The sequence below is a fragment of the Vulpes lagopus genome, chromosome X (genome assembly GCF_018345385.1).
Source record: "Vulpes lagopus strain Blue_001 chromosome X, ASM1834538v1, whole genome shotgun sequence".
Lineage (NCBI taxonomy): Eukaryota > Metazoa > Chordata > Mammalia > Carnivora > Canidae > Vulpes > Vulpes lagopus.
Genome location: NC_054848.1, coordinates 15,364,868 through 15,377,118, shown reverse-complemented (window position 1 = coordinate 15,377,118; position 12,251 = coordinate 15,364,868). Strand labels below are relative to the sequence as shown.

Below are 12,251 nucleotides of genomic sequence, written 5' to 3'. Positions count from 1 at the left end.
CAATGATAATTATGATCTGAATACAAACACAAAAACTCCCATTAGAAATCTATATTCAGGGGCCCCTAGGTGGTGCAGTTGGTTAAGAATCCGACTCTTAGTTTCAGCTCCGGTCATAATCTCGAGGTCGTGGGATCGAGCCCCACATCAGGCTCCATGCTCAGCATAGAGTCTGCTTGAGATTCTCTCTCCCTCTTCATCTGCCCCCGCAGCTCATGCACGCACGCACGCTCGCTCTCTCTCTCAAATAAATTAATCTTAAAAAGACATCTGTATTCATTTCCTTTAACCAACAGTTATTAAGAGCCTACTATTCTACCAAGAGGCTGACTTTATGTATTGAGAGCTGGGCAGTAGGCTATATCTTGAAGGTTACATTAAGGATAAAATACAGTTTCTTCTTCCCTCAAGTTGCTCCTAGTCTAGCAGAAAATATCAGTGGCTATTGACGTTCCAAGGGTTTAAGGCTGACAGCAAAATTGGAGAAACGTGCGCACATCTCCTTTGACAGATGGAAAAATTGAGGCATAGCAGGGTTCCTTTAGCACTGTGTAAGGTGTCCAGCCAAGGCTGGCCGATGCCTGAGGGCCTGCACAGTGACCCCTGGAACACATGGTCAGAATACAGTGAAGGTCGATTTTCTTCGGGCCCAGTGGTTCGATGTTTCATATAATAAGGGCGAGGGTCCTAAAGACGGTCCTGCCCTGTGACCGGTGCAGGGGCTCCTCCTGTTGAGGATGAACAGACCCAACCTCCTCTGATCCTAGTCTGTCTCCCTAAATGGCCCCTCATTCTGGTCCTGTCCCTCTGTGAGTTCAGGGCCAGGTAGAAAATGTGCTTCAACCCAAGTAGAATGGCCAAGACATTTGCGCATCATTGTGCTCTCCTGACTTTGTGCCACTTACCAGAGCTAAACCCAAAAGGAGCCCCATGGATTTTCAGAGCCCGCTGGAGGCTCCTGTTCACCCTCCCCGTGCGGGGCCTTCTCTGGTCACGTGGCTTGCATGTCTGGGAGTCCAGCAGCAGAGGGAGGAGAGACTGCACTTAGCCTTGTGCCGGTGCCCTGATGGCTGATGTGGGGGTAGGAACCTCACCTCGCTTCATGTCTTAACAATCGAATCTTCGTTGCCCTGATCCGTTTTTTGCTGTATCCATTTCCAGGAAGCCTCTCTGCCCTTTTGCGATCAAAGTGGGGGCCAATAAAGGAGCCCACCATCAAGTTCTACACCAGGCAGATCCTGGAAGGCCTTAAGTATCTCCATGAAAACCAGATCGTTCACAGAGACATAAAGGTATGTGCTTGTCTCAGCTACCGAGGCTTCGTTTGTGCCCCTCGGACTGTGTGAACTGCCGGCTGGCGGTGTCTGCAGATTGATCGGCTCAAAGGAGGGAGAGAATTGAGCACGCCCGCCCCCAGAGGGCCAAGTCTAGTCTTGCTAGAAGCTTGTGACCGTTTCTTAAGGTCCAAAACTGTTTGATGCTCGCTTGTTGAAATCTGTCTTTAAGCCCTTGATGCTCCTTTTCCAAAGGGTGACAACGTTCTGGTGAATACCTACAGTGGCATGGTGAAGATCTCTGATTTTGGAACCTCCAAACGTCTCGCAGGAGTGAATCCGTGCACTGAAACTTTTACTGGTAAGCGGGCCAAGGCTGGGGTGGGTGGCCATGCTGGAGTCGTGTCTCCTAAGCCCCTTGGTGCAGTGTGGCCGGTCAGTAATGAGACTGGACCGTGCATGGTCCCCAACGTCAGATGGTTTGAACTTTGTCATCATGGTGCACTGAGCCAGCTGCTTGGGGCCACGATACTGCCTTACTGTCGTCTCTGTCTTCAAAGGTTGGGTTAGGTGTGGTGCTCTCCTTGAGGTTTTTTCTGAGGGTTTCTAACCATTTAGCAAAATAGCATCTCTTTTAAGTGAACGTGGTGGATAATTCTGGATCACAGTAGTCCTCAGACAACTCATGAGGGTGCTTTACTGGTCTATCCTAAAAATAGCCTGTTATCTTCCTGCGTTCGGATCCGTGGTGCTTTGATACGGTTAGGTTTCCAAGGGAAGCTGATTGTTCTGGTGAATATGGTGTTGTAGGTGGGCTTGAGGGGTCGGCTTTTCTTCTCCGTGTGTCAGTGATAGAATCACGTAAGTGTCGAGAGGGACTGGATTCAAAGGGTGGCATGAAATGACCAACTAGCTTTCCATTTACAAGACCAGGGAGTCGAATGAGGTTCGAAAAGCTGCCTGTGGCATTTTGAAATTCCTGCTTAAAGGAATTGGTCCTTGGAAATAAAAAGTACTGATTCTGAATAAGTAAAGGTTTCTGGTCCCCTAAGGCATAATAAAAGGACCACAAAGATCCTGCTAGATGGAATTAAACACTGCTTAGAATATTATAGCTCTGAAGTAAGCTGTATAAAAGAAGCATGGCTGTTCTCTATCCCCGGAGCACCAGATCTGTGGAGTGGACAGATTTGGCCTTGGCTTTAGTGAATAATGTCTCAGCTTTGAAAAACTTTTCTTCAACAAGAGTGTTGTTGTATGTTGACCACTGGACGCCCACAGTGGAGACACATTCCCTATCTAAAGAGAACTTTTATTAGTCAGGAATGATATCTTGATTGTAACACCAGGGAGGTGCACACACCTCAAAATGGGAAAATATTACACCAAGGACCCCACCGGCATCTCCCAAAGGAAGAGTGTGTTGAATTTTCATTTTTTGTTTCTGATATAAATACACACGCACCAACATGTCTATGTGAGCGTCTATGCATGTATGATTGGCACTTTTTTTATTACCCCTATTGAAAATGACTTATATCCTCCTCTCTGGAAGCCACCAATTAGCTTGGCAGTATGTAGCAAGAGGGTCTCTGATATGACAAGGAGTTATTTCAAAACATCAAACCCTTGACAATTTATCTCGTAATTAGCATCCCCAAGGAGGAAAAAAAATTCACAAAGAAAATGCATGTATAATCCATTATCGCATATCACATTTTCCCAAGTAATTGGCTTGAGGAGGCATGAATTTTGCATTGCAAAATAATGCAGGGGTGTTTGGGGGATGATAAAGAAGGGGTCTCATTTGGGGTAGGAAATTCCCCTGCATATCATTACTCTTTGCAACACAGAGCTGTTCTGTAAAGAATTCTCAGCTGGTTCCTGCAGAGCCCTGCTTGGATGCCTGCGGACGTGGAGGGGCTTTTCCGTGCAAATGCCCAGAGGCTGTCTGGAGCCTGGAAAGAGCCAGAGGCTAAGGCAACTTCTGGCACTGAAGCCTCCCCTCCTGTGTGCCTCTGAAGGGTTTTCACTGTAGATGTAAACCAGCTAGAATGGGAGCAAGGCCATTATGGCTGGGGTCAACTGTCTTTGCTTCTGTTTTTTTTTTTTTTTTAACAGTTTTATTGAGGTAGAAAATGTACTCGTTTGAAGTGCATGATCCGGTGGTTTCTCATTTTCTGAGTTGTGCAGTCTTTGCCACAGTCCAGTTTTTGAAGCTTTCTATCACTCCAGAAAGGTCCCTGTGCCACCTTGCAGTGGTCCCTGTCCCCACCCCAGCCCCAGGTGGCCATGGATGTGCTCTCTGCAGAGATGAGCCTGCTCTGGAGATGTCATGCAATGGAAGAGCCGGTGGTCCTATGTACCTAGCTGCTTTCACTTTGCACCTGTTCCAGGGCCATCCATGCAGTGCCATGTATCAGTACTTCGGTCCTTTTCTGGCTGAGTGGTATTCCATGGTATGGATTCCATGCTTATCCATTTACCGGTCACTTAGATTATTTCCACTTTTTGACTATTGTGAACAATTCTACTATGGACAGTCACAGACAAGCTCTTGTGCAGACCTAAGTTTTCATCCCTCTTGAGTAGATGCCTAGGAGTGGATCTTGGGGCAGGAACTCTATTCCAGTCTATGGCTGTGAACACCTTTGGTTCAAATTCTGGTTCATCTGCTTGCTAGCTGTGTGACTTTGAGCATGTTACTTCACCTTTCTGTGCCATACATAGTTTCTCCAGAAATAAAATGGAGATCCTCCTGGTACTACCTCAAAGAGTTTTTATGAGGATTAAATGAGTTAATATTGGTAAAGTGCTTTGACCAGTACCTGACACACAGCAAGTGCAATGGGAATATTTGTTAATAAAATAAATACTAATTTTGTACTTAGAAGTCCCGGGTTATTAGGGCTGGCAGGAGGCTTTGAGAGAATCAAGTTTCTGTTGGTAACTAACATGTTGAACCTGTCAGACTCAGAGGCTATAATCATAAAAGTCTTCTCGTCTTCGTCTCCCGCTGCCCTCCGCGTCCTGTCCAGGGCAGGAGTCCTTTCCCGAGACCTTGCCAGCTACCCTTAGACAACTGAGAGAAAGTCTTAATGGCACTTGAAGAAGCAAACAGTCTGAATTGGGTAATTAAAAGGGGCCCTGATAATTTACTTGTCAACACTCTGGTCCTCGTTCCAGGGACAGAGCTCTTACCCTGTCACTGCGGGTCTGGCAGCCAGCAGCCCGGAGTGTCGCCTTTTAGCCCCCCCACTCCCACCTCCTTCCTGGCTCCCCAGCTGCAGGAAGGAGAGGTAAGGGAACACAGAAGGTTGTCACTTGACTGGTACTGTTCTAAGCTGCATTTGTGTGCTCGGGGACAGGCTTATGGTTACCGTCAACACTTTCCTGCTGGGTCCTTCTGAATGCAACTCCCATGTCCTGGGCAGAGACCTGTCCTTTAGCTGACTGCCCGCTGCCCTCACCCCTCACATCGTATCCACCCCTCCCTTTTTTTCTCCTGAGGGATTCAGGCCGTGAGATATGGCCTTTGAGCAGGATTCCTTTTAAAAAGACCCTAGGGGCGCCTGGCTGGCTCAGTCAGTTGGGCATCCGACTCTTGATTTTGGCTCAGGCCATCGTCTAGGGTCCTGAGATGGAGCCCCACTTCAAGCTCTGCACTGGGCACAGCAATGTCTAAAGAAGGAGCTTTCAGTACTTCCCACCTCCAGTCTCTCTTCTCAACCTTTTTCACCCTTTGATCCGAGTAGAAGGCCCCTGGGCTAGGGCCCTGCCAGGTGTGTAACCAGTTGTGTGAAACCCCCTTGGAAACATGGCCCCATTGCCAGTCTCTCACCCTGTGCCTTGGTGTCTGGCTTTTATCTTGGCACATCAATCAGAACTTCTAAGTTACTCTCCTGTGTCACGCATTTCCCTCACTGACAATTTGAAAAACCTACTTGGGCAATTGTTGAGGAGCTGCCGATCCATTTCATGTCCCCAGGGGGCTGGGTCAGTCCCTGCGGGTATCCTGTCACCATGTTCTGAACTCCACACCCCTGCTCCGGTGTAGATACCTGAGAGTCATGGCTGGCTGGCTGGCTGATGGAGTGACTTGTGTGGGCACACCTTGGGGGACATGCAGTTTAGAAAGGATATGATGCCCTTAAGAGAGCCAGATTAAAGGCAAGCAAGTTTCCCAGGATTTCTGCATTATTCAGATGCCTCCCCCACCCCCCTCTGGCATCTTTACTTAGTTTCTCAACAGAAGCCATTTGGTGCAGCTGATGTCCACCCACAGCATGCACATGGCTTGGGGACAGTCCTTTGACTATTTGAAGTAGTTGTGTGGATCGGTCTCCACAGGATGCTTACTGTGAGTGGGTGATTTTTCTGTGAATATGGTAGTCAATAAAACGGGGCACCCGGTTTTCTCTTACTGCTTTACACCTTCCAATTATATGGGAAGGAATCACATTGCAGCTTTGGAAATCCTTGCATCAAGTTCCCTTTTGTTCAGGCAGTATTTGCTTCACTTGTGCTCCTCCTAGCTTCCGTGCATCTGCCGGCGATGTCATGGTGAATAGCTCCAGATGGGAGACAGAAGCCCTGAGTGCTAGCTTGAGCGTATCCCCTACCTTCACTGAACCTCATTTTTCCTCATGTATAAAACGGGGAAATCACAGTAGATAGTGCCTCTGCCAAACCTTACCGAGCTGTGAGAGTCATGGAGACAGCGCTACGTGGAGAGGTTTTGTAAGCCGTTGTGTACTAACGGGAAGTCAGGCGTTGTGGCCAGCAACCTTCAGGTGGCCGCCGTGGCCCCCACCTCCCGCCATTCCCAGCCCTGTGTGATCCCCTCCCCTTGAATGTGGGCTGGACCTAGTGACTCACTTTAATGAACAGATGAAGGCCGAGTGGCGGTATGTGACCTGGAGACTAGGTCAGAAAAGACAGTGTGGCATCCTTCTTGCTTGCTATCTTTGGGTCACTTGCTCTGGGGAAAGCCATGGCTTCAGCAGCCCTTTGGAAGATCCCATGTGGTGAGAAACTGAAGCCTCTTCCCAAACCCCACCTGAGCTTGGAAGTAGATCCTCCAGCTCCATTCTGGGTTTCAGATGACTACAGTCCAACAGATACCCCAGCCACAGCCTAATGAGAGACTCTGGGCCGGATCCACCCGACCCAGCTATTCCTGGATTCTGACCCTTAGAAGCTGTGTGAGATCCTAACTCTTGTTTTAAGCTGCTGACATTTGGGGTAATTTATTGCATAGCAATAAATAACTAATATGGATGTCATTACTAAGTCCTTGCCTTTATAAAAGGTGATGTTCTGTATATGTTTCCATATAAAGAAAATCTCCAGGGACATCTGAGTGGCTCAGCAGTTGGCGTCTGCCTTTGGCTCAGGGTGTGATCCCAGGTCTGGGGATCAAGTCCCGCATCCGGCTCCTGCGAGGAGTGTGCTTCTCTGTCTGCCTGTGTCTCTGCCCCACCCCTCTCTCATGAATAAATAAATAAATAAATCTTTTTTTAAAATATCCAAATTTAGCATTATGCAGGGAGTTTATCCTCCAGTTTTGAAACAGTTGTGCTGAAGTGGACAGTTACTCGACCAGGGTCATTAAACCATTGCAGTTTGGCTTGGCACTATTTTCTACATCGCATAACTGTGTAAAAACTTATTCTCTTGCTTTTTTAAGAATTAACTTTTAGGGGCACCTGGATGGCTCAGATGGAAGGGTATGCAACTCTTGATCTTGGGGTCCGTGAGTTCCAGCCCCACATTGGGTATAGAGATTACTTTAAATAAACCAGGGCAGCCTTGGTGTTTCAGCAGTTTAGCACCGCCTTCAGCCCAGGGCCTGATCCTGGAGACCCGAGATCGAGTCCCACGTCTGGCTCCCTGCATGGGGCCTGCTTCTTCCTCTGCCTATGTCTCTGCCCACTGCGCACCCCCCCGTGTGTGTGTCTCTCAGGAATAAATAAATAAAATCTTTAAAAATAAACAAACAAACCTACCTTAAAAAAATTAACCTCGGGAGATCCCTGGGTGGCTCAGCGGTTTAGCGCCTGCCTTCGGCTCAGGGCGTGGTCCTGGAGTCCCGAGGTCGAGTCCCACATCAGGCTCCCTGCATGGAGCCTGCTTCTCCCATCTGCCTATTTCTCTGCCTCTCTCTCTGCGTCTCTCATGAATAAATAAAATCTTTTAAAAAAAAATTAACCTCTAGTGATTGTGTTAGTTGGGAATCCAGGCAGGAAAATCAAAATCACCCCAGTTATTTTTAGAGAGAATTTAGTAGAAAGAACTGTTCACTGGGACTGAGTTATCCTCCTCCGGCTTGGCGGGAGCACCAGGAAGGTAGAATTTGAACCTTTCAGGGAGGGCGTTACTGGACTGGAACAGATAACGGGGCGGGGCAAGATGCAGCTGGTTCTGAAACTAGGAAGGGACCCCCCAAAAAGCTAGAAATTGGAGCCAAGCACTGCTGCTGGAGCCATTGAGGGCCCAAGGGGAAGCTCCTGCAGACGAACAGCGGCAGATGTCGGGGAGCAGGTAACCCCTCCTTCCTGGTTCTGTGGGTTTGCGGGGGCAGGGCGCCGCTGCGCGCTCTGGCGCCCCCTGGTGACGGAGCCTGCAGGGAGCTGCGGGAGAAGCCGAGCGGCACTTCCCGGCCCAGCGTCCTGCCAGGCCCCGCCTCCTAGAGCAGAGCTGGGAGCTGACCGCTAAGCGCTTCCATGATCAGCGGGGTCGGGAGCTAGTTAGAAGGCACGTCCTCTGCCGAGGCCTCTCCCTTCATTATTCGGGCGGCGCAAGCCCGGGCGGGGGATTGTGTCACTGGAGGTTCCGGTCCTGGGGCTCTGGGATTTCCTAACCACGCAGCAAGTGCTGTGAGCCTGCAGGCAGCCGGACACTTCCCTCCCGGCTCTTCAGCCTCGAAAACCAAAGCTAGCGCTTGTGCCCTACTGATCTATGGAGCTCGCGGACCCGACCCGATTTATATTTGACCTTAAATTCGTTTGCATTTTTTAAAAATTAAGAGAAATTTAAATTCATTTCTTCAGTCTCCCCGGCCACGGTCTTGAGACAGGCACTTGAATTGCCCTGGGCATCAGTGCCCTCTCTTCACAGCTCGGCCCGTATCATCTGCAAGTTCTCGGCCTGCGATAAACCACTTTGCCAGCGTCTGGGGTCTTCTGCTCTTGCTTTCCTCAGCCTTAGTTTCAGGAAAAACCTAAAATTTGATTGCTCACTCCTGGCCAGTGACTGAGCATGGCGGAGATATTAGAAGAATGTGGGACTCCTCCAGGGGGCAGCTTGTGGTCAGAGACTCTCCAGTGGCCTGGGTGAAGTGGTCTCTAGGCTGTTCCTCTTCCCCCCTCTTCCCCTTTCCCACGCGTGGCATTGGCACTGAGGGTGACCGCTCCCCCTGCTCCTCCCGCTCCCTCCCTGTTCTCCCTCAAGTGCTTCTCCCCAGTAACTCTCTCCTGTATCTGATCCTGTCTTGGCATCTACGTCGCAGAGAACCAAGTTGATCCAGATACAGCTTTTCCCAACTGGCTGCAGGCAGAATCGAGCACTTTTTCATCCGCGTTCTCGGACCCCGCTCTTCTGAGGCTTACCCCCATTGTCCCACTGCCCCCACCCCCAGCATCGTCACCTTGTCCATCTCCTCCCGAGGCAGTTCCTAATGGTCAGGCGCTGTCTCTAACCTCTCATGCTTCCCTGCATCTGGTGCGCCCTACTGTGTGCTTATTGTATTGGATCGGGGCCCACTTATCCTTGGAGGAGCTGAGCGATCTTCTCTCCACGTGACTAGTATCAAAGGAAGGCATGTTGCAGGTCTCTGATGAGAAAGGATGCAACCATATCATGTAAGCCTGAGAGCAGGCTCCATCTGTAATTTAATGAGAGGTTGAAGTTCACACACTTGTTTCCTAATGTTCCACTTAGATTTTTGAGCAATAGGGTGCCCACGATCTTTATCTTTTCCCCATAGGCACGCTGCAGTACATGGCACCTGAGATTATCGATCAGGGACCTCGCGGGTACGGTGCCCCAGCTGATATCTGGTCCCTGGGCTGCACCATCATCGAGATGGCCACCAGCAGGCCTCCGTTCCATGAGCTCGGCGAACCGCAGGCAGCAATGTTCAAAGTAAGACCTGTTTGGTGATTGAGGTTGCTTGCGGTGGGGAAATAATGAGCAGAAAGAAAATTTGCCACTCTAGAAACCTCTCCACAAAGGGGAAGAGAAAGAAAAGAGTTTTGTTATTGAATAACCATTAAACCAGAATGTGGTGCATGTCACAAGGCCATCCACTAAGTGGCTGCAAAGACAGAAAGAACTTGTTCTTCTGTTGAGCCCAGCAGTACCACCACCCCTCGCACCCGTGTTGTCAAAGGAAATGATGATGAGGCCTCACATGCATGGACAGGATAGCGTCACTGGTCACTCTAGTATGTCCAGGGGGCACCTGGTAATTGGGAGGACCATTTGCATTAGCTAATTGGCTTTACTCAAAGGAAAATAAACTCCATCTTTAGGACAGGAGGTAGTTTTGGAGCAAGACACTACTGAAGTTGGGCTCGTCCCTTCCCACCATCCCTTCCCACTGAAACTAGGAGATAGGGACATATCCTCCTTGATGTTGACATTTCCGGGAGGAGTTGGCCCCCAGGTCCTTGAGACATTCTTGGCAAGAGGCTTATTCAGCTTTATTTTTTTAAGATTTTATTTATTTATTTATTCATGAGAGACACAGAGGCAGAGAAACAGGCAGAGGGAAAAGCAGGCTCCCCGTGGGGAGCCTGACGTGGGACTCGATCCTGGGTCTCCAGGATTAGGCCCTGGGCTGAAGGGGGCGCTAAACCGCTGAGCCACCCTGGCTGCCCGCTTATTCAGCTTTTTGAAAAGAGATTCACATGCATCTCAAAGAGACCAAGAACTTGGAATTAGACGTTTTCTAAAGTAAGTGCTCTAAGTAAAAGAGAGGGGATCTCTTCCCTCCTTTTCCCCAGGGAGGAAGAAGCCTCTTACTTCGAATGTGTATTTGCCCTTACACTAGGTAGGGCTCAGAGGCCACGCAGGTCTGTGTCTTTGAAGGGCAGGTTTCTAACTGGGTTTAGAAACCATAGCAGACGGTGTTTACTCTGTCAGCCTAAAGCCCTCCCAGAGCTGACAGGAAGGGCACCCCATGCGGTGAGGCCCACATAAGACTGGCCACTATGGGCAGGCCTGCTCCCTTGGGAAGGGATGCATTTGCCACACCAGGGGAGGCTGACACTGGGGCAGCCCCTGTGTCTAAGGTCAGGTCTGCGGCTTCTGGCCCTGTGTATGCTTGGAGAAGTTGAAGAGAGGCTGTGGCCTTAAGAGTGCATTGGCAGCACTGGCCTCCCATGGAGCATTTTTGTTCAGTCAAGGCTAAGAAGGAAGAGAGCGGGTTCACTGCTCACGGCCATGAGGTCACTGTGCACTGAGGCAGCTGGATAGAACAGGATCCAGAGGCCTTCCTGCCTCTCTGCCGGGCGTGGTGGCCTCTCAGCCTGTCTGCCCCGGGACCTGGCAGCCTGCATCTTGCCGGACACTCCAGCTCACTCTATAGCGAAACAACTAACAGGTGTGGGTGCAGGGTTCTGCCCACGGGCTGAGTGGAGGCCGCTCCGCAGCCTGGGTCCTCTGCGCTGCGGGTGCCGTGGCTACTCCCCTCAGCCTGGGCCCCGCAGAAGGTTCTCAGAGCTTTCCACCCTCCCAGCCGCTGTCAGGCAGCTCCGATGCCAACCCCTCAAGTCAACAAGTATCTTCTGGCACCCACAACCTCCACAAGACCCTGAGCACCAGGGCTGGAGGACAGCAGTGACTGCCCCCATCCCTAGTGTTGATCTGTGATGCAGCCAGCTGGGGTTTTGAAAGATCTTACCCACAGCTTCGCCCCAGGCCTCCGGATAGAGACTAGTTGGTACTGAGCAAAACTTCAGGGGCTGATGATAGGAAGGCCAAGGTGATACTAACCAAGCCCATGAGCATCCAAGTGTCTACACCACTGGAAGCTGAAAGAGGCGAGGAAGGATTCCCCATAGGTTTCAGAGGGAGTATTGCCATCACGGAGAGAGAATAAATTTCCACAGTTGTAAGGCACCCAGTTTCTGGTACTTGGTGCCAGCAGCCCTAGCGGGCTAATACAGGGAGTCCTGTGGTTAATAGCAAGGCACCTTTAGAAAGAATGCACTAGGGCAGCCTGGGTGGCTCAGCGGTTTAGCACTGCCTTCGGCCCCGGGCCTGATCCTACAGACCCGGGATCGAGTCCCACATCAGCTCCCTGCATGGAGCCTGTTTCTCCCTCTGCCTGTGTCTCCGCCTCTGCCTCTCTCTCTCTCTCTCTCTCTCTTGGTCTCTCATGAGTAAATAAATAAAAAATAAAATCTTTTTTTTTAAAAAAAAGAATGCACTGGCAGGGTGCCTAGGTGCTGCCCACATTTGTTCTCTGTTTTCTCAGAGTCTGGAGGCAAGCCATTCCTTTCTTCTCGGGGTGCTCGTCCTGAATCTCTGTCTGGGCCCCTAGTGCTCTTCCCTCCCTGCCCCTTAGGTGAGGTGTGCCACCTGGCATGTGTCCTGCGTTTCACATCTTGGGGGTTGTATTCCATCCAGCATCTGGTGTTCTCAAAATCTAAAATTGGACTTAAAAACTTTGATTGTGGTAAGAACAGTTAACATGAGCTCTGCCCCCTTAACAAACTTTGAAGTGCATACTACAGGATTGCTGACTGTAGGTGTGGTGTTGGAGAACAGAGCTCTAGAATGTATTCATCTTTTTTTAAGATTTTATTTATTCATAAGAGACACACAGAGAGAGGCAGAGACACAGGCAGAGGGAGAAACAGGCTCCATGTGGGGAGCCTGATGCGGGACTCAATCCCAGGACCCCGGGTTCACGCCCTGAGCCAGAAGGCAGATGCTCAACCCCTGAGCCACCCACATGCCCCTAGAATA

The 12,251-nt window shown here is 50.1% G+C and overlaps 1 protein-coding gene across 2 annotated transcripts in view; it reads left to right on the top strand.

The window, feature by feature from the left end:
* Nucleotides 1-12,251, top strand: part of MAP3K15 (mitogen-activated protein kinase kinase kinase 15) — a 113,844-nt gene that overhangs the window by 92,550 nt on the left and 9,043 nt on the right. For both annotated transcript variants that reach the window (XM_041740045.1, XM_041740044.1), the window contains 3 exons: nucleotides 1,162-1,292; nucleotides 1,530-1,635; nucleotides 9,262-9,419. In XM_041740045.1, coding sequence (XP_041595979.1) covers nucleotides 1,162-1,292; nucleotides 1,530-1,635; nucleotides 9,262-9,419 — 395 coding nt within the window. The remainder of the gene's footprint in view (nucleotides 1-1,161; nucleotides 1,293-1,529; nucleotides 1,636-9,261; nucleotides 9,420-12,251) is intronic.